The following is a 23,503-nucleotide window of genomic DNA, read 5'->3' on the forward strand; positions in this document are numbered from 1 at the left end:
TGCTTTTTCCCCAGGAGGTTCAGGGCTGCACAATCCCAGATTTTCCAGCCTTTCCCCCAGGGTTGTTCAGGGCCACACAATCCCAGATTTTCCTGCTTTTCCCCCAGGGTTGTTCAGGGCTGCACAATCCCACATTTTCCTGCTTTCCCCCATCCCGGTTCAGGAGGTTCAGGCCTGCACAATCCCAGATTTTCCTGCCTGTCCCCAGCCTGGCTCAGGAGCTGCAATCCCAGATTTTCCTGCTTTTCCCCCAGCCTGGAATTCCAGCTCCTGCACTCCCACAAAGCTCAGGGCTGCAATCCCAGATTTTCCTGCCTTCCCCCATCCCAGTTCAGGAGGTTCAGGGCTGCAATCCCAGGAGGTTCAGGGCTGCACAATCCCACATTTTCCTGCTTTTCACCCAGGGTTGTTCAGGGCCGCACAATCGCAGATTTTCCTGCTTTTCCCCCAGGCTGGAATTCCAGCTCCTGCACAATCCCAGATTTTCCAGCCTTCTCCCCATCCCAGCTCAGAAGGTTCAGGGCTGCACTCCCAGATTTTCGTGCCTTTCCCCCGGGGTTGTTCAGGTCTGCACAATCCCAGATTTTCCTGTCTTTCCCCCAGCCCAGTTCAGGAGGTTCAGGGCTGCACAATCCCAGATTTTCCTGCTTTTCCTCCAGGGTGGTTCAGGACTGCACAATCCCAGATTTTCCTGCTTTTCCCCCAGGGTTGTTCAGGGCTGCACAATCCCACATTTTCCTGTCTTTCCCCCATCCCGGTTCAGGAGGTTCAGGCCTGCACAATCCCAGATTTTCCTGCCTGTCCCCAGCCTGGCTCAGGGCTGCACAATCCCAGATTTCTGTGCCTGCACTCCCAGGAGGTTCAGGAGCTGCAATCCCACATTTCCCATCCTTTCCCCATCCCTTTTTCCCTCATTAGGAGTCCGCTCCCGCCTCGGTGGTGACTCACGGTGGCGGCGGCGGCGCTCAGCGGGCCCCGCTCCCCTCATGACTCACGGGTCAGGTGAGAGACGGGAGCGGCAATGAATTCTCATCTGCATCAGGAATTCTCATCTGCATGAGCGTTTTACATCATTTTACACCTTCCCCCTGCCCTCATTGTCCTCAAAGAGCAAAAAAAAGCCGCAATTTTACACCTTCCCCCTGCCCTCATTGTCCTCGCAAAGAGCAAAAGGCGCCGCCATCAGCCCCGCGCTCGGGGCCGTGAGGGGAAGGCGTGAGGGACAAGCAAAAAAATCCATCCAGCGGCGATCTTTGTGGGAGATTGTGAAATCCTGAATAATGTTAATAATTGCAAAGCTGCTCCTAAGGAAGGGAAGCTTATCAGCGAGCCCGCAGCCCGGCCTGACAGGCACCCAGAAATTCTGGAGTGAGAAAAATGAAAACTTCTCACAACTCTCAGAAACAAAGATCGCCCCTGGCTCTGCAATTCTTCACCCACTCCTCGGCCGAGTTATTTCTCAAGCAAACCCAACCACCTCGAGCAAAGACTTCTGTCTGAATTCCTGTTTATTCCCCCAAAAGGGAGGCGCTGCAGAAATATTAAAACCCAGGGAATTCATTTTTTTCCTCCGCTCTGGAAGTTTCCCTGTTTATCTTTGTAAAAACCAAACTTTCACTCGGTGAGTTCACACACTTATCTGTAAGAAAAGCAGAATTTCGGGAGATTCAGGGATTTCTTTACCCTGTCCCAGGGAGGGAAAGGATCATTTTTATCAGATCGGCTGGCACCCCAGAGGGCTGATGGAGATGAAGCAGCACAAAATGAAAATTGGAAATGACGTTGGCAGAGTGATGGTCCCTCAGGTCGGTGTGTCAGCGTGACAGCAGAGCAGGGGGATGGGGAAAAAAGCAGAAATTATTGGGAAAAAAGGGAGAAAATTGGGATTTGGAGAAAGATAGGAGAGTGGAAGTGTCCCTGTGTGTGAAAGGGATGAGTTGAGGTCATTTCCAACCCAAACTACATCAGGATTCTGAGATTCCAACCCAAACTACATCAGGATTCTGAGATTCCAACCCAAACCGTGCCAGGATTCTGAGATTCCAACCCAAACCACATCAGGATTCTGAGATTCCAAACCCAAACTACATCAGAATTCTGAGATTCCAACCCAAACTGTGCCAGGATTCTGAGATTCCAACCCAAACTACATCAGAATTCTGAGATTCCAACCCAAACCGTGCCAGGATTCTGAGATTCCAACCCAAACCAGGATTCTGAGATTCCAACCCAAACTACATCAGAATTCTGAGATTCCAACCCAAACCACACCAGAATTCTGAGATTCCAACCCAAACAGTGCCAGGATTCTGAGATTCCAACCCAAACTACAGCAGAATTCTGAGATTCCAACCCAAACCGTGCCAGGATTCTGAGATTCCAACCCAAACCATGAAGGAATTCTGAGATTCCAACCCAAACCACAGCAGAATTCTGAGATTCCAACCCAAACTGTGCCAGGATTCTGAGATTCCAACCCAAACCCTGCCAGGATTCTGAGATTCCAACCCAAACCAGGATTCTGAGATTCCAACCCAAACTACATCAGAATTCTGAGATTCCAACCCAAACTGTGCCAGGATTCTGAGATTCCAACCCAAACTACATCAGAATTCTGAGATTCCAACCCAAACCGTGCCAGGATTCTGAGATTCCAACCCAAACCAGGATTCTGAGATTCCAACCCAAACTACATCAGAATTCTGAGATTCCAACCCAAACCACACCAGAATTCTGAGATTCCAACCCAAACAGTGCCAGGATTCTGAGATTCCAACCCAAACTACAGCAGAATTCTGAGATTCCAACCCAAACCGTGCCAGGATTCTGAGATTCCAACCCAAACCATGAAGGAATTCTGAGATTCCAACCCAAACCACAGCAGAATTCTGAGATTCCAACCCAAACTGTGCCAGGATTCTGAGATTCCAACCCAAACCCTGCCAGGATTCTGAGATTCCAACCCAAACCAGGATTCTGAGATTCCAACCCAAACTACATCAGAATTCTGAGATTCCAACCCAAACCATGAAGGAATTCTGAGATTCCAACCCAAATCATGCCAGGATTCTGAGATTCCAACCCAAACCGTGCCAGGATTCTGAGATTCCAACCCAAACTACATCAGAATTCTGAGATTCCAACCCAAACCACACCAGAATTCTGAGATTCCAACCCAAACCCTGCCAGGATTCTGAGATTCCAACCCAAACCCTGCCAGGATTCTGAGATTCCAACCCAAACTACATCAGAATTCTGAGATTCCAACCCAAACCACACCAGAATTCTGAGATTCCAACCCAAACCGTGCCAGGATTCTGAGATTCCAACCCAAACCACACCAGAATTCTGAGATTCCAACCCAAACCGTGCCAGGATTCTGAGATTCCAACCCAAACCCTGCCAGGATTCTGAGATTCCAACCCAAACCAGGATTCTGAGATTCCAACCCAAACTACATCAGAATTCTGAGATTCCAACCCAAACCATGAAGGAATTCTGAGATTCCAACCCAAACCGTGCCAGGATTCTGAGATTCCAACCCAAACCATGAAGGAATTCTGAGATTCCAACCCAAACCGTGCCAGGATTCTGAGATTCCAACCCAAACCATGAAGGAATTCTGAGATTCCAACCCAAACCACAGCAGAATTCTGAGATTCCAACCCAAACTGTGCCAGGATTCTGAGATTCCAACCCAAATCATGCCAGGATTCTGAGATTCCAACCCAAACTACATCAGAATTCTGAGATTCCAACCCAAACCAGGATTCTGAGATTCCAACCCAAACTACATCAGAATTCTGACATTCCAACCCAAACCATTAAGGAATTCTGAGATTCCAACCCAAACCACACCAGAATTCTGAGATTCCAACCCAAATCATGCCAGGATTCTGAGATTCCAACCCAAACCATGAAGGAATTCTGAGATTCCAACCCAAACCACAGCAGAATTCTGAGATTCCAACCCAAACTGTGCCAGGATTCTGAGATTCCAACCCAAACCCTGCCAGGATTCTGAGATTCCAACCCAAACTACATCAGAATTCTGAGATTCCAACCCAAACCATGAAGGAATTCTGAGATTCCAACCCAAACCACAGCAGAATTCTGAGATTCCAACCCAAACTGTGCCAGGATTCTGAGATTCCAACCCAAATCATGCCAGGATTCTGAGATTCCAACCCAAACTGTGCCAGGATTCTGAGATTCCAACCCAAACTGTGCCAGGATTCTGAGATTCTGAAGCTCCTTTCCCAATGAAGGAATCCCTGCACAAAATCTCAATTTAAATAAAGATTTGCCCAAGAAATGAATCCTCCAGATCCCACTGAGATCCCAACAGGGAAAAGCCCTCAGAGCTCCTCAGTTCTGACAGTGGTGCCAAAAATCCAAATTTCCAAGGAAAAATCTCCCTGTCCAGGAGATCTGACCATCCCACAACTCCACAATTTTTAAACTATAAAAAATCCACTTTCATCTGGGATTTAGTGGATTTTTTCCCCTGAAGGAGCTGAATCCCGGCCACAAACAGAAATCAGATTTCACAAACAGAAATCAGATTTCACAAACAGAAATCAGATTTCACAAACAGAAATCAATCCCACCAAAAGCTCGGGCCCCTCCCAATGCGACTCCAGCACCTCCCACAGAGCGGTTTTTATATTAAAAATACGTTTTTAACAAAATATAAACCTTGATTTTCGTGTTAAAAATATAAAGCTTCTGTTAAAAATATAAACCTCGTGTTAAAAATATAAACATCGATTTTGATGTTAAAATATAAAGCTTATGTTAAAAATGCAAACCTTGATTTTGATGTTAAAAATATAAACCTTGTGTTAGAAATATAAACATTGATTTTGATGTTAAAAACATAAATCTTATGTTAACAATATAAACCTTGATTTTCATGTTAAAAATATAAACCTTATATTAAAAAGATAAACCTTGATTTTTATATTAAAAATATAAATCTTATGTTAACAATATAAACCTTGATTTTCATGTTAAAAATATAAACCTTACATTAAAAATATATACCTTGATTTTCATGTTTAGAATATAAACCTTATATTAAAAAGATAAACCTTGATTTTTATATTAAAAATATAAACCTTATGTTAAAAATATAAACCTTGATTTTTATATTAAAAATATAAACTTTATGCTAAAAATATAAACCTTGATTTTCATGTTAAAAATATAAACCTTGATTTTTATATTAAAAATATAAACCTTATATTAAAAATATAAACCTTGATTTTAATGTTAAAAATATAAACCTGATGTTGAAAATAAAAACCTTTATTTCTATGTTAAAAATATAAACCTTATAATAAAAATATCAACCTTGATTTTGATGTTAAAAACAGAAATTTTGATATTTATCTGCTGAGGAACCCCCAGTGATTTTTGCCACCCTCTCCTGGTGTCACTTTGCCTTTAAAATTTAAAAATTCATTTTTTTTTTCCCCTTTCTTATCTGCCCAGCAGCTTGAAAAATGATTTGAGGCTCAATAAAGACACCTGCAACAGCAGGGAAAAAAATAAAATAAAATGAAATGAAATGAAATGAAATGAAATAAAAAAAAGAAAAGAAAAGAAAAGAAAAGAAATAAAAAATAAAATAAAATCTGGATTTGCCACAGCATGAATCACTGCAAGGATGTGAATGGAGCTCCCTGAGGAGCCGCGTCCTTCACAAAGTCTTTTACAATTTATTTTTTATTTTATTTCGATCAAATCCCACTGGCAAAGGGCAGCAGGGGAGTTTTGCTGGGTTTTTGAGCAAGAAAAAGTGGGAGGAAAAAAAAGAAATAAAGAAAGGAAATAAAGGAAAAAAGAAACAAATAAAGGAAATGAAGAAATAAATAAAGGAAATAAAGAAATAAAGGAAAAAAAGAAAAAATAAAGAAAAAAATAATAAATAAAAGAAATGAAGAAGGAAATAAAAAAAGAAATAAATAAAGGAATAAAAGAAATAAATAAAGGAAATGAAGAAATAAATAAAGGAAATAAAGAAATAAATAAAGGAAAAAAAGAAAAAATAAAGGAAATAAAGAAAGAAATAAAGGAACAAAGAAAGAAATGAAGGAAATAAAGAAATAAATAAAGAAAATGAAGAAATAAATAAAGGAAATAAAGATATAAATAAAGGAGAAAAAGAAAAAATAAAGAAAAAAAAGAAATAAATAAAAGAAATGAAGAAGGAAATAAAAGAAAAAAGAAATAAATAAAGGAAATGAAGAAATAAATAAAGGAAATAAAGAAATAAAGAAAGAAAAAAGAAAAAATAAAGGAAATAAAGAAAGAAATGAAGGAAATAAAGAAATAAATAAAGAAAAAAAGAAAAAATAAAGGAAATAAAGAAATAAATAAAAGAAATGAAGAAATAAATAAAAGAAAAAAGAAATAAATAAAGGAATAAAAGAAATAAATAAAGGAAATAAAGAAATAAAGAAAGGAAATAAAGAAAGAAATAAAGGAACAAAGAAAGAAATGAAGGAAATAAAGAAATAAATAAAGAAAATGAAGAAATAAATAAAGGAAATAAAGAAATAAATAAAGGAGAAAAAGAAAAAAAGAAATAAATAAAAGAAATGAAGAAGGAAATAAAAGAAAAAAGAAATAAATAAAAGAATAAAAGAAATAAATAAAGGAAATAAAGAAATAAATAAAGGAAAAAAGAAAAAATAAAGGAAATAAAGAAAGAAATAAAGGAACAAAGAAATAAATAAAGGAAATGAAATAAAGAAATAAATAAAGGAAAAAAAGAAAAAATGAAATAAAGAAAGAAATGAAGGAAATAAAGAAATAAATAAAGAAAATCAAGAAATAAATAAAGGAAATAAAGAAATAAATAAAGAAAATCAAGAAATAAATAAAGGAAATAAAGAAATAAATAAAGGAAATAAAGAAATAAATAAAGAAAATCAAGAAATAAATAAAGGAAATAAAGTAATAAATAAAGGAAATAAAGAAATAAATAAAGAAAAAAAGAAAAAATAAAGGAAATAAAGAAATAAATAAAAGAAATGAAGAAATAAATAAAAGAAAAAAGAAATAAATAAAGGAAATAAAGAGAGAAATAAAGGAAATAAAAGGGTTTGGCGCCCTCCAGTGGAAAATCGGAATGAAGGCGCAGCTTTGGGATATAAAAAATTGGATTTAAAATAATTTCTGGTGGAAATGATGGATTTTAAATAATTTTATTTAGAGGTGAGCGGTCTAAAATCAGATTTTTGGGGGTTTTTTGGGGATTTTTTTTTGGTTTTTTGGGGTTTTTTTGAGTTTGTTGGGGTTTTTGGGGGGTTTTTTGGGGGTTTTTTTGGGTTTGTTTTTCCTCACTGTTTTTGAAGAATAAATAATTTAAATTGGGAATATTTCTCCACCTGACAGGTTCTGCCACATTGTTAGGATAGCCAGTGCTCAAAAATCAGAAATTCTCCAAAAAATTTGGATTTTTCTCATTGTTTTTAAAAAAGAAATCATTTAAATTTGGAATAATTCCTCACCTGAGAGCCTCAGCCACGTCACTGGAGCTGTGCCCAGGGCAGGCGCAGGCGTGAATGCACAATTTCATAAATTATTTACCTTGTAAATTCATAAATATACAAACAAATAATCTTAAAATAATTAACTTCAATTGTACATTTATAAATATAGAAATAAATCATTTTTAAATAAATAATTTGCACTGTATATTTATAAACATAGAAATAAATATTTGTTCTACTAAATAATTTCAATTGTGTATTTATAAATATAGAAATAAGCATTTGTTCTGCTAAATAATTTCAATTGTGTATTTATAAATATAGAAATAAGCATTTGTTCTACTAAATAATTTCAATTGTGTATTTATAAATATAGAAATAAGCATTTGTTCTGCTAAATAATTTCAATTGTGTATTTATAAATACAGAAATATTTGTTCACCTGACAGCCTCAGCCACGTTGTTGGAATATTCAGTGCTCAAAAACCGAATATTTTCAAAAAAACCCCAATTTTCCTCATTTATCCTTGAAAATAAGTAATTAAAATTGGAAATTTAAATTATGTGAATTAAATGGACAAAAATTAAATAAAAAAAATTAAATTAAACAAGGATTTTCCTCATTGCTTTTAAAGAATAAATAATTGAAATTGCAAATAATTCCTCACCTGACAGCTTTTGTTGGAATATTCATTGCACAAAACCCAAATATTTTCACACCAAACCAATTTTCCTCATTTTTTTTTAATTTTAAAAGAATAAATAATATAAATTTGGAATTAATTCCTCACCTGAGAGCCTCAGCCACGTCACTGGAGGTGTGCCCAGGGCACGGCGCAGGCGTGAATGCACAATTTCATAAATCATTTAGGTTGTAAATTCATAAATATAAAATTAAATAACTTCAAAATAATTAGCTTCAATCGTACACTTATAAATACAGAAATAAATAATTTTTTTACTAAATAACTGAAATTCTATATTTACAAATATATAAATGTTTCCTCACCTGACAGCCTCTACCACATTATTGGAATATTCATTGCACAAAAACCAAATATTTAAAAAAAAAACAATTTTCAAAAACCCAAATATTTCCAAAAAAAACCTCAATTTTCTTCATGTTTTTTTTAAATAAATAATTTAAATGATAAATATTCCCCACCTGAGAGCCTCAGCCACGCTGTTTGAGGTGTGCCCAGGGCACGGTGCAGGTGGAAATGCAAAATTTCATGAATAATTTCCATTATGTATTCAGAAATACAGAAATAAAGAAATTCTTGAATAAGTAACTGAAATAGCATATTTATAAATATAGAAGTAAATAATTTTTAAATAAATAATTGAAATTCTATATTTACAAATATATAAATATTTCCTCACCTGACAGCCTCTACCACATTATTGGAATATTCATTGCACAAAAACCAAATATTTTCAAAAAAACCAATTATCAAAAACCCAAATATTTTCCAAAAAAACCTCAATTTTCTTCATGTTTTTTTAATAAATCATTTAAATGATAAATATTCCCCACCTGAGAGCCTCAGCCACGCTGTTTGAGGTGTGCCCAGGGCACGGTGCAGGTGGAAATGCAAAATTTCATAAATAATTTACATTGCGAATTTATAAACATAGAAATAAATAATTTTAAAATAAATAATTCACATTGTATATTTATAAACAGAAAGAAATAATTTTAAAATAAATAATTGTGCATTTATAAATACAGAAATATTTGCTCGCCTGACAGCCTCAGCCACGTTGTTGGAATACTCAACGCACAAAACCCAAAGATTTTCAAAAAAACCCAATTTTCATAAAACCAAAAATTTTCAAAAAACCACCAGATTTTCCTCATTTTATTTTAAATAAATAATATAAATTTGGAATTGTTTCTCACCTGACAGCCTGTCCCACATTACTGGAGGTGTGCCCAGGGCACGGTGCAGGTTCCTGATGCATTTATTCCATTTACATGGACAATTCCACGAATAATTTACATTCTATATCTATAAATAAATAAATAAGATTATAAATGATAAATAATTTCTCACCTGACAGCCTCAGCCACGCTGTGGGAGGTGTGCCCAGATAAAGCATCGTGCAGGCTGCGGATGAAGAAATCGCGGTAATCCTCGGGCAGGGCCATGAACGTTCCCCCCATCACGATGAATTCAACCTTGTCCACGCTGTGCCCCAGCTGCTGCAGCTGAAAAATAAATAAAATTAAATTAAATATAAATTATTACAGGAAAAATGAAAAAAACCACAAAAAAATTCAAGTTGTTACAGGAAAAATGAAAAAAATCACAAAAAAATTCAAATTGTTACAGGAAAAATTCAAATTATCGCAGGAAAAATTCAAATTCTCGCTCCCATGACAATGGACTCCCCCTTGTCCACGCTGTGCCCCGGCTGCTGCAGCTAAAACTTAAATAAAATTAAATTAAATTTAAATTATTACAGGAAAAATGAAAAAAACCACAAAAAAATTCAAATTGTTACAGGAAAAATGAAAAAAATCACAAAAAAATTCAAATTATTGCTCCCATCACGATGAACTCCCCCTTGTCCACGCTGTGCCCCGGCTGCTGCAGCTGAAAAATAAATAAAATTAAATTAAATATAAATTATTACAGGAAAAATGAAAAAAACCACAAAAAAATTCAAATTGTTACAGGAAAAATTCAAATTATCGCAGGAAAATTCAAATTATTGCTCCCATCATGATGGACTCCCCCTTGTCCACGCTGTGCCCCGGCTGCTGCAGCTAAAAATTAAATAAAATTAAATAAAATTTAAATTATTACAGGAAAAATGAAAAAAACCACAAAAAAATTCAAATTGTTACAGGAAAAATGAAAAAAATCACAGGAAAATTCAAATTCTCGCTCCCATGACAATGGACTCCCCCTTGTCCACGCTGTGCCCCGGCTGCTGCAGCTAAAAATTAAATTTATTACAAAAAAATAAAAATTATTACCAAAAAAATTCAAATTGTTACAAGAAAAATGAAAAAAATCACAAAAAAATTGAAATTGTTACAGGAAAAATTCAAATTATCACAGGAAAATTCAAATTATTGCTCCCATCACAATGAACTCCCCCTTGTCCACGCTGTGCCCCGGCTGCTGCAGCTGAAAAATAAATAAAATTAAATTAAATATAAATTATTACAGGAAAAATGAAAAAAACCACAAAAAAATTCAAATTGTTACAGGAAAAATGAAAAAAACCACAGGAAAATTCAAATTATTGCTCCCATCACGATGGACTCCTCCTTGTCCACGCTGTGCCCCGGCTGCTGCAGCTAAAAAATAAATAAAATTAAATTAAATATAAATTATTACAGGAAAAATGAAAAAAATCACAAAAAAATTCAAATTGTTACAGGAAAAATTGAAATTATCGCAGGAAAAATTCAAATTATTGCTCCCATCACGATGGACTCCCCCTTGTCCACGCTGTGCCCCAGCTGCTGCAGCTGAAAAATAAATAAAATTAAATTAAATTTAAATTATTACAGGAAAAATGAAAAAAACCACAAAAAAATTCAAATTGTTACAGGAAAAATTGAAATTATCGCAGGAAAAATTCAAATTATTGCTCCCATGACAATGGACTCCACCTTGTCCACGCTGTGCCCCAGCTGCTGCAGCTAAAAAATAAATAAAATTAAATTAAATATAAATTATTACAGGAAAAATGAAAAAAAACACAAAAAAATTCAAGTTGTTACAGGAAAAATTCAAATTATCGCAGGAAAAATTCAAATTATTGCTCCCATCACGATGGACTCCCCCTTGTCCACGCTGTGCCCCGGCTGCTGCAGCTAAAACTTAAATTTATTACAAAAAAATAAAAATTATTTCCAAAAAAATTCAAATTATTACAAGAAAAATGAAAAAAAATCACAAAAAAATTCAAATTGTTACAGGAAAAATTGAAATTATCGCAGGAAAATTCAAATTATTGCTCCCATGACAATGGACTCCACCTTGTCCACGCTGTGCCCCGGCTGCTGCAGCTAAAAAATAAATAAAATTAAATTAAATATAAATTATTACAGGAAAAATGAAAAAAACCACAAAAAAATTCAAATTGTTACAGGAAAAATTGAAATTATCGCAGGAAAATTCAAATTATTGCTCCCATCACGATGGACTCCCCCTTGTCCACACTGTGCCCCGGCTGCTGCAGCTGGGAATGAAATAAAATAAAATAAAATGTAAATTATTACAGGAAAAATGAAAAAAACCACAAAAAAATTCAAATTGTTCCAGGAAAAATGAAAAAAATCACAGGAAAATTCAAATTCTCACTCCCATGACAATGGACTCCACCTTGTCCACGCTGTGCCCCGGCTGCTGCAGCTAAAAATTAAATTTATTACAAAAAAATAAAAATTATTACCAAAAAAATTCAAATTATTACAAGAAAAATGAAAAAAATCACAAAAAAATTCAAATTATTACAGGAAAAATTGAAATTATCGCAGGAAAAATTCAAATTATTGCTCCCATCACGATGGACTCCCCCTTGTCCACGCTGTGCCCCGGCTGCTGCAGCAGAAAACAAAATAAAATTAAATTAAATGTAAATTATTACAGGAAAAATGAAAAAAACCACAAAAAAATTCAAGTTGTTACAGGAAAAATGAAAAAAATCACAGGAAAATTCAAATTATTGCTCCCATCACGATGGACTCCACCTTGTCCACGCTGTGCCCCGGCTGCTGCAGCTAAAAAATAAATAAAATTAAATTAAATATAAATTATTACAGGAAAAATGAAAAAAATCACAAAAAAATTCAAATTGTTACAGGAAAAATTGAAATTATCGCAGGAAAAATTCAAATTATTGCTCCCATCACGATGGACTCCCCCTTGTCCACGCTGTGCCCCGGCTGCTGCAGCTAAAATTTAAATTTATTACAAAAAAATAAAAATTATTACCAAAAAAATTCAAATTATTACAAGAAAAATGAAAAAAATCACAAAAAAATTCAAATTGTTACAGGAAAAATTGAAATTATCGCAGGAAAAATTCAAATTATTGCTCCCATCACGATGGACTCCCCCTTGTCCACGCTGTGCCCCGGCTGCTGCAGCTGGGAATGAAATAAAATAAAATAAAATTTAAATTATTACAGGAAAAATGAAAAAAATCACAAAAAAATTCAAATTGTTACAGGAAAAATGAAAAAAACCACAGGAAAATTCAAATTCTCGCTCCCATGACAATGGACTCCCCCTTGTCCACGCTGTGCCCCGGCTGCTGCAGCTAAAAATTAAATTTATTACAAAAAAATAAAAATTATTACCAAAAAAATTCAAATTGTTACAAGAAAAATGAAAAAAACCACAAAAAAATTGAAATTGTTACAGGAAAAATTCAAATTATCACAGGAAAATTCAAATTATTGCTCCCATCACAATGAACTCCCCCTTGTCCACGCTGTGCCCCGGCTGCTGCAGCTAAAAATTAAATAAAATAAAATAAAATTTAAATTATTACAGGAAAAATGAAAAAAACCACAAAAAAATTCAAATTGTTACAGGAAAAATTGAAAAAAACCACAGGAAAATTCAAATTCTCGCTCCCATGACAATGGACTCCCCCTTGTCCACGCTGTGCCCCGGCTGCTGCAGCTGAAAAATAAATAAAATTAAATTAAATATAAATTATTACAGGAAAAATGAAAAAAAACACAAAAAAATTCAAATTGTTACAGGAAAAATTGAAATTATCACAGGAAAATTCAAATTATTGCTCCCATCACAATGAACTCCCCCTTGTCCATGCTGTGCCCCGGCTGCTGCAGCTAAAAATTAAATTTATTACAAAAAAATAAAAATTATTACCAAAAAAATTCAAATTATTACAAGAAAAATGAAAAAAATCACAAAAAAATTGAAATTATCGCAGGAAAAATTCAAATTATCGCAGGAAAATTCAAATTATTGCTCCCATCACGATGGACTCCCCCTTGTCCACGCTGTGCCCCGGCTGCTGCAGCTGGGAATGAAATAAAATAAATTAAAATAAAATAAAAATTATTCAAAAAAATTCAAATTATTACAGGAAAATTCAAAATATTACACAAAAAATTCAAATTATCGCAGGAAAAATTCAAATTATCGCCCCCATCACGATAAATTCAACTTTGTCCACGCTGTGCCCCGGCTGCTGCCGCTAAACATGGAAATAAAATAAAATAAAATTAAATTAAATTAAAATTATTACAAAAAAAGTAAAATTATTACGGGAAAATTCAAATTATTACACGAAAAATTTAAAAAATCACAAAAAAATTCAAATTATTAGAGGAAAATTGAAATGACCGCTCCCATCCACCCTTTGATTTGACTCTAAAAATTTCTATTTTAATTTCTTATTTTTTAATTTTTAATTTTTTTCATTTTTATACTTTTAATGTTTAAATTTTTAAATTTTAATTTTTGAATTTTTTTTGGAATTTTAATTTTTGGATTTTTGTTTTTTAATTTTCGATTTTTTATTTTTGAATTTTGAATTTGTGCAGCCCAACAGTGAAAAAAAAAGAAATCAATTTGATTTTTTTGATATAAAATTTAATAAAATCGAATAAAATTCACCTGCTCCACCCTGGGCCTGCTCTGATTTAACTCTAGAAATTTCAATTTTAATTTTAATTTTAAATTTTTAAATGTTTAATGTTTAAATTTTAATTTTTAAGTTTTAAGTTTTAATTTTGAATTTTTAAATTTTGAGTTTCTGCAGCCCATAAGTGCAAAAAATGGAAATAATTTGATTTTTTTTTACATTTCAAATGGAATAAAATTGACCTGCTCCACTCTGTGCCTGGTCTGATTTAACTCTAAACATTTTTATTTTTAATTTTTTAATTTTCATTTTTAATTTTTAATTTTCAAATTTTTAATTTTTAATTTTTAGTTTTAATTTTTATTTTGAATTTCTGCCACCCATAAGTGCAAAAAATGGAAATAATTTGATTTTTTGGATCTAAATTTTAATTAAATTTGATAAAATTCACCTGCTCCACCCTGTGCCTGCCCTGATTTAACTCTAGAAATTTCAATTTAAATTCTAAATTTTTAAATTTTTAAATTTTAAATTTTCATTCTTAATTTTTAGTTTTCAATTTTTTTATTTTCAATTTTTAGTTTTTAATTTTTTAATTTTGAATTTCTGCAGCCTGTCAGTTTAAAAATGGAAATAATTTTATTTTTTGATCTAAAATTGAACAAAATTTAATTCAATTTAATAAAATTCAATTAAATTCAATTAAATTTACCTGCTCCACCCTGTGCCTGCCCTGATTTAACTCTAGAAATTTCAATTTTAATTTTTAATTTTAACTTTTTAATTTTTAGTTTCTACAGCCCATAAGTGCAAAGAATGGAAATAATTCGATTTCTTTTTTTTTTTGCATTTAAAACTGAATAAAATTTAATAAAATTTAGCTGCTCCACTCTGGGCCTGGTCTAGAAATCTCAATTTTAATTTTGATTTTGAATTTCTGCAGCCCACAAGCGTAAAAACTGGAAATAATTTTATTTTTTTGATCTGAAATGGAATAAAACTGAATAAAATTCACCTGCTCCACTCAAAAGTTCAAATTTGATTTTTAATGTTTTAATTTTTTAATTTTCAAATGTTATTTTTAATTTTTTCATTTTGAATTTCTGCAGCCCTTAAGTGCAAAATATGGAAATAATTTGATTTTTTAATCTAAAATTGAATAAAATTTACCTGCTGCACCCTGTGCCTGCTCAGATTTGACTCTAAAAATTTCTATTTCAAATTTTAAATTTTAATTTTTAATTTTTTTAATATTTGAACTTTTAATTTTCAACTTTTAATTATTTTAAATTTTTAATTTTTAAATTTTTAAAATTTACTTTTTAATTTTTAAATTTTGAATTTGTGCAGCCCAACAGTGTAGAAAATGAAAATAATTTGATTTTTTATCTAAAATTTAATAAAATGGAATAAAATGGAATAAAATTAATTAAATTCACCTGCTCCACCCTGTGCCTGCTCTGATTTGACTCTAAAAATTTCTATTTTAATTTTTAATTTTTAATTTTTTTAATTTTTATAATTTTAATGTTTAAATTTTTAATTTTTAATTTTTAATTTTTATTTTTGGATTTTAATTTTTTAATTTTTAATTTTTGATTTTTTAAATTTTGAATTTCTGCAGCCCAACAGTGTAAAAAACTGAAAGCAATTTGATTTTTTGGATATAAATTTGAATAAAATGGAATAAAATGGAATTAAATGGAATTAAATTGAATTAAATTGAATTAAATTGAATTAGATTCACCTGTTCCAGCCGGTGCCGAGCCTGCAGGAAGGGGTCGGAGCTTTTATCTCAATTTTAATTAAATGGAATAAAATGGAATAAAATGGAATAAAAAGGAATTAAATTGAATTAATTTGAATTAAATGCAATAAATTAATTAATTTCACCTGCTCCAGCCGGTGCCGCGCCTGCAGGACGGGGTCGGAGCCTTAATCTCAATTTTAATAAAAAGGAATAAAATGGAATAAAATGGAATAAAAAGGAATAAAATGGAATTAAATTGAATTAATTTGAATTAAATGTAATAAATTAATTAATTTCACCTGCTCCAGCCGGTGCCGCGCCTGCAGGAAGGGGTCGTGGCTTTAATCTCAATTTGAATAAAATGGAATAAAAAGGAATAAAATGGAATAAAATGGAATAAAATGGAATAAAATGGAATTAATTTGAATTAAATGCAATAAATGAATGAACTTCACCTGCTCCAGCCGGTGCCGCGCCTGCAGGAAGGGATCATGGCTTTAATCTCAATTTGAATAAAATGGAATAAAATGGAATTAAATGGAATTAAATGGAATAAAATAAAATAAAATAAAATAAAATAAAATAAAATAAAATAAATTCACCTGCTCCAGCCGGTGCCGCGCCTGCAGGAAGGAGTCGGAGCTTTAATCTCAATTTTAATTAAATGGAATAAAATGGAATAAAAAGGAATAAAATGGAATAAAAAGGAATAAAAAGGAATTAAATTGAATTAATTTGAATTAAATGTAATAAATGAATTAATTTCATCTGTTCCAGCCGGTGCCGCGCCTGCAGGAAGGGGTCGGAGCCTTAATCTCAATTTGAATAAAATGGAATAAAATGGAATAAAAAGGAATAAAAAGGAATAAAATGGAATTAAAATGAATTAAATTGAATTAAATTAAATCAAATTAATTAGATTCACCTGCTCCAGCCGGTGCCGCACCTGCAGGAAGGGGTCGGAGCCTTAATCACAATTTGAATAAAATGGAATAAAATGGAATAAAATGGAATAAAATGGAATAAAATGAAACAAAAAGGAATAAAATGGAATAAAAAGGAATTAAATGGAATTAATTTGAATTAAATGTAATTAAATGAATTAATTTCACCTGCTCCAGCCGGTGCCGCGCCTGCAGGAAGGGGTCGGAGCCTTAATCTCAATTTGAATAAAATGGAATAAAAAGGAATAAAAAGGAATTAAATGGAATTAATTTGAATTAAATGCAATAAATGAATGAACTTCACCTGCTCCAGCCGGTGCCGCGCCTGCAGGAAGGGATCATGGCTTTAATCTCAATTTGAATAAAATGGAATAAAATGGAATAAAATGGAATAAAATAGAATTAAATGGAATTTAAATGAATTAATTTGAATTAAATGTAATTAAATGAATTAATTTCACCTGCTCCAGCCGGTGCCGCGCCTGCAGGAAGGGATCGTACCGAGCCCGGATCGCCCTCATCGACGTCGGCTGAAAAAACAAAAAAATTCAATTTCAAATCTTTTTTTTCCTTAAAAAATGGAATTAAAAAACCCCAAAATGTTGAAAATTTGAAATCCCCACGGACCCAAAGATTCCAAACCCACAAAGCAAAAATCTGGAAAATTTTTGACTTTTGTGTTTATTTTTTATTTGGATTTTTGTGTTTATTTTTTGTGTTTATCAAAGTTTATTTTGATTTCTGTGTTTATTTTTTAGTTGGATTTTTGTGTTTATCCTAGTTGATTTGGATTTTTAAATTTATTTTTGTTTTGGTTTTTGTGTTTGTGAAAGTTTATTTTGATTTTTTTATCAAAGTTGATTTGGATTTTTTCATTTATTTTCTGCTTTATCCCTGCAGAAACAAAGCCCAGCCTAAGCCAAAGCCAGGCTCAAACACGTTGGAATAATTAAAAATTAATGAAAAATAAAAATTAAAGAATCATTGAATTAAAAATTAAAAAATAATTGAATGAATATTTTTATTTTGACTTTTTTGTTTATCAAAATTGATTTTGATTTTTGTGTTTATCAAAGTTCATTTTGATTTTTGTGTTTATTTTTTGTTTTGGTTTTTCTGTTTATTTATTTTGATTTCTGCGTTTATCAAAGTTTATCTGGATTCCTTAATTTATTTTTTGTTTTGATTTTTGTGTTTACCAAAGTTTCTTTTGATGATGGTGTTTACTTTGATTATTGTGTTTATTTTTTATTTGGATTTTTGTGTTTATCAAAGTTTATTTGGATTTTTTTAATTTATTTTGTTTTGATTTTTGTGTTTCTCAAAGTTTATCTGGATTTCTGTGTTTATTTTTTATTTGGATTTTTGTGTTTATCAAAGTTTCTTTTGATTTTTTTAATTTTTTGTTTTGATTTTTGTGTTTCTCAAAGTTTACTTGGATTTCTGTGTTTATTTTTTATTTTGATTTTTGTGTTTATCAAAGTTTATTTTGATTTTTTTAATTTATTTTGTTTTGATTTTTGTGTTTCTCAAAGTTTACTTGGATTTCTGTGTTTATTTTTTATTTGGATTTCTGCGTTTACCAAAGTTTATTTGGATTTTTTCATTTATTTTCTGCTTTATCCCTGCAGAAACAAAGCCCAGCCTAAGCCAAAGCCAGGCTCAAAAACGTTGGAATAATTAAAAATTAATGAAAAATAAAAATTAGAGAATCATTGAATTAAAAATTAAAAAATAATTGAATGAATATTTTTATTTTGACTTTTTTGTTTATCAAAATTGATTTTGATTTTTGTGTTTATCAAAGTTCATTTTGATTTTTGTGTTTATTTTTTGGTTTGGTTTTCCTGTTTATTTATTTTGATTTCTGCGTTTACCAAAGTTTATCTGGATTCCTTAATTTATTTTTTGTTTTGATTTTTGTGTTTACCAAAGTTTCTTTTGATTATGGTGTTTACTTTGATTATTGTGTTTATTTTTTATTTGGATTTTTGTGTTTATCAAAGTTTATTTGGATTTTTTTAATTTATTTTGTTTTGATTTTTGTGTTTCTCAAAGTTTATTTGGATTTCTGTGTTTATTTTTTATTTTGATTTTTGTGTTTATCAAAGTTTATTTTGATTTTTTAAATTTATTTTGTTTTGATTTTTGTGTTTCTCAAAGTTTACTTGGATTTCTGTGTTTATTTTTTATTTGGATTTCTGCGTTTACCAAAGTTTATTTGGATTTTTTCATTTATTTTCTGCTTTATCCCTGCAGAAACAAAGCCCAGCCTAAGCCAAAGCCAGGCTCAAAAACGTTGGAATAATTAAAAATTAATGAAAAATAAAAATTAAAGAATTATTGAATTAAAAATTAAAAAATAATTGAATTAAAAATTGAAAAATCAATCAAATCCAGCAGCAGAACCTCGTATCCCGTGTAGGACTGGGTGGAATATTCGAAATCCGAGTCAGGGCCCCCCGGGCAGTACCTGCAAAATAAAAACAGAAAAAAATCCAAACTAAACTCAAAATTCTGATAATTCCCGTGATATTTATATGAAATTTAATTCATTGGAATTCATTTGAATGGGAACGGGACCTGGGATTTTAATTAATTAATTAATTAAATTAATTGGAATTCATTTGAATGGGACCTGAAACAACGCAGGGAGACTCTGGGGAAGGAAAATCCAAAATTCTGATTAAAATCAGGGAGGAGGAGGAGGAGGAAGAAGAAGAAGAAAAAGAATGATAATAATATTAATATTAATAGTTATAATATTAATAATAATATCTATTATTGTATAATATATAATGTATAATGTATAGTAATAATAGTAATAATAGTAATAATAGTAATAGCGATAGTGATGGTAGTAATAGTAATAGTAATAGTATTAGTAATAATAACAATAACAACAATAATAACAGTAATAATAATAATAATATTTATTAATGTATAATGTATAATGTATAATGTATAGTAATAATAGTATTAATAGTATTAATGGTAATAATAGTAATAGCAATAGTGATGGTAGTAATAGTAGTAATAGTGATAGTAATAGTGATAGCAATAGTAATAATAACAATAACAACAATAATAGCAGTAACAATAATAATAATATTTATTAATGTATAATGTATAATGTATAATGTATAGTAATAATAGTAATAATAGCAATAGTAATAGTAATAATAGCAATAGCAATAGCAATAGTAATAGTAATAGTAATAGTAATAGTAACAATAACAATAGCAATAGCAATAACAAAATAATAATAATAATAATAATAATAATAATAATAATAATAATAGTAATAATGATGATACTAATAATAATTCTTCCATGGGGATTGGGAATTCCTCAGGAATGGGGATTCCAAAAATCCCTGGGCAGGAATTGTTCCCAAAATCCAACCTGGGACAATCTGGGAGCAATCCCAGTTCCTCCTGTCAGGGAATTCCAGATCCGCGTCCCCAGGTGGGATTTCCACAGGAATTTGGGAATTCCTCTGGGAATGGGGCGGGAATTGTTCCCAAAATCCACCCTGGAACAATTTGGGATCAATCCCGACCCCTCCTGTCAGGGAATTCCAGATCCGTGTCCCCCAGGTGTCACTTCCACGGGGATTGGGAATTCCTCAGGAGTGGGGCGGGAATTGTTCCCAAAATCCAACCCGGAACAAACTGGGAGAAATCCCAATTCCTCCTATCAGGGAATCCCAGATCCGTGTCCCCAAGACACAAATCCATGGGGATTGGGAATTCTGCTGGGAGTGGGGAAGGAATTGTTCCCAAAATCCAACCTGAATTTCCCTGGGACAATTGGGGTGAATTCCCAGTTCTTTCCTATCAGGGAATTCTGAATCCGTGTCCCCAAGTGTCACTTCCACAGGGACTGGGAATTCCTCAGGAATGGGGATTCCAAACCTCCCTGGGCAGGAATTGTTCCCAAAATCCAACCTGGATCAATCTGGGAGAAATCCCAATCCCATGTGCCAGGGAATTCCAGATGCCTGTCCCCAAGTGCCGCTTCCATGGGGATATGGGATTCCTCAAGAATGGGACAGAAATTGTTCCCAAAATCCAACTTGGAACAAATTGGGAGAAATCCGAATTCCTCCTGTCAGGGAATTCCAGATCCGTGTCCCCCAGGTGTCACTTCCATGGGGACTGGGAATTCCTCAGGAATGGGGATTCCAAAAATCCCTGGAAAAGCCTTTCCGGGCAGGAATTGTTCCCAAAATCCAACCTGGAACCATTTGGGATCAATCCCGACCCCTCCTGTCAGGAATTCCAGATCCATGTCCCCAGGTGGGATTTCCATGGGGATTGGGAATTCCTCTGGGAATGGGGATTGCAAACCTCCCTGGGCAGGAATTGTTCCCAAAATCCAGCCTGAAGTTCCCTGGAACAACTTCTGGCTGCTCCCTGGGAGAAATCCCAATCCCTCCTGTCAGGGAATCCCAGATCCGTGTCCCCAAGTGCCACTTCCACAGGGACTGGGAGGGAATTGTTCCCAAAATCCACCCTGGAACAATTTGGGATCAATCCCAACCCCTCCTGTCAGGAATTCCAGATCCGTGTCCCCAAGTGCCACTTCCACAGGGACTGGGAATTCCTCTGGGAATGGTGATTCCAAACCTCCCTGGACAAGAATTGTTCCCAAAATCCAACCTGAAGTTCCCTGGAACAACTTGAGGCCAATTCCTGGGATCAATCCCAATCCCTCCTGCCAGGGAATTCCAGATCCCTGTCCCCAGGTGGGATTTCCACAGGGACTGGGAATTCCTCTGGGAATGGGGCAGGAATTGTTCCCAAAATCCAACCTGAAGTTCCCTGGAACAACTTGAGGCCAATTCCTGGGATCAATCCCAATCCCTCCTGCCAGGGAATCCCAGATCCCTGTCCCTGAGTGGGATTTCCCCAGGGATCTGGAATTCCTCTGGGAATGGGGCAGGAATTGTTCCCAAAATCCAACGTGGATCAATTTGGGATCAATCCCAATCCCACCTGCCAGGGAATTCCAGATCCCTGTCCCCAAGTGCCACTTCCACAGGGACTGGGAATTCCTCTGGGAATCCCTTGTGGGAATCCATAAAAACAGGGAATTTTGGGAAAGCTGCAAGGGCAGCTCAGAGACAGCAGAGCTGGGATCGGAGCTGAGCAGGGCCACGGGATAAATCAGCACAAAAACGATGGAAAATGTGGAAAAGTAACAACAAAGAGAACAACAACCTAAATGTTGGTCTGGAATAACTCCCGGAGAAAAGTTTATCCCGTGAGAAATTAGAAAATTTTAAGGTTTATCCTGGAGCTCTGTGCACGGTGTTTGAAGGCTCACAAGCAGGAATTGGATTTGAAATAAGCAAAAAATAAATTAATTGTTTTAACCATAGGTACCTGTGCTTGTAGTGGTTGAATGGAATTACTGCCAATGTGCTTTTGCTTTGTGAAATTGTAAAAAAACTTTTAAATTAGGTTGTAACATTAATTCTTTTGTCCGCTGCCTGGGACGTGAGGCAAGCAGGTGTTGGATTCAAAATAAGCAAAATAATTCATTGTTCCAACCAAAGCTAAAACAATGGATGGAAGTACTGTCAATGCGCTTTTGCTTTGTGTGATTGGTCAAAAAAACTTTTAAATTAAGTTGTAATGAAGTATTAAATTTAAATTAAGTTGGAATAAAACATAAAATTGAAATTAAATTGTAATAAAACATGAAATTCTCTGTGTGCTGCCTGGGGTGTGAGCTGAGGGCACCTTCCCACTGCCACTGGACAGAACTGCTGTCAATATCCTTTAGCTTTGCATAATTATAAAAAAACTTTTAAATAAGTTGTATTAAAACATGAAATTGAAATTAAATTGTAATAAAACATGGAATTGAAATTAAATTGTAATAAAACATGGAATTATCTGCGTGTTCCCTGGGGTGTGAGCTGAGGGCACCTTCCCACTGCCACTGGACAGAACTGCTGGCAATGTGCTTTGGCTTTGTATAATTATAAAAAAACTTTAAAATTAAGTTGTAATAAAACATTAAATTTAAAATAAATTGTAATAAAACATTAAATTTAAAATAAATTGTAATAAAACATGGAATTCTCTATGTGTTCCCTGGAATGAGCTGAGGGCACCTTCCCATTGCCACAACCACGGGATGAGGCAGAAGCTGGAAAATAAAACAGCTCAGAAAATACAAAAATCCCACTCCCAGCAGTCCCACCATCCCATTTGTAATTTTCACCAATAAAATTTTGATTTTACAGCCATGGATATCTGGTAAATCTGATTTTCCCCCAGTACTCACACACAGATGTTCCCTGTGAAGTTGATGTGGGGGCACCGGTGGGGTTTGCACATCACGGCCACCACGGCGATCTGCCGGGAAATTACAGAATTTACCCCAAAATTCACAGAATCCCACAAATCCCTGCAAGTTTGGGGGTGCTGGGGGTTTCTGGGGGCTGTTTTGGGGTAAAATTGATGTGGGTTAATTTAAGGTGGGGGCACCGGTGGGGTTTGCACATCACGGCCACCGCTGCAATCTGCAGGGAAATTGCAGAATTTACCCCAAAATTCACAAAATTCCACAAATCCCTGCAAGTTTGGGGGTGCTGGGGGTTTCTGGGGGTTGTTTTGGGGTTGTTTTGTGGTAAAATTGGTGTGGGTTAATTTAAGGTGGGGACACCGGTGGGGTTTGCACATCACGGCCACCGCTGCAATCTG

At 33.6% G+C, this 23,503-nt stretch overlaps 1 protein-coding gene across 1 annotated transcript; it reads right to left on the reverse strand.

Annotated features, from left to right (window-relative positions):
• Nucleotides 1-1,129: 1,129 nt before the first annotated feature.
• LOC128950346 (elongator complex protein 3-like) lies at nucleotides 1,130-23,155 on the reverse strand (the record flags this gene model as incomplete). Its single annotated transcript, XM_054295228.1, has 5 exons — nucleotides 1,130-1,343; nucleotides 9,560-9,714; nucleotides 17,246-17,314; nucleotides 19,194-19,257; nucleotides 23,085-23,155. Coding segments are annotated over 5 exons (573 nt in total), but the record flags the coding sequence as incomplete, so codon positions are not given.
• Between the last annotated feature and the right edge of the window lie 348 nt (nucleotides 23,156-23,503).

This window comes from Melozone crissalis, unplaced genomic scaffold (genome assembly GCF_028551555.1).
Source record: "Melozone crissalis strain CALT ecotype California unplaced genomic scaffold, PUWL_Pcris_2 ptg000538l_1, whole genome shotgun sequence".
Lineage (NCBI taxonomy): Eukaryota > Metazoa > Chordata > Aves > Passeriformes > Passerellidae > Melozone > Melozone crissalis.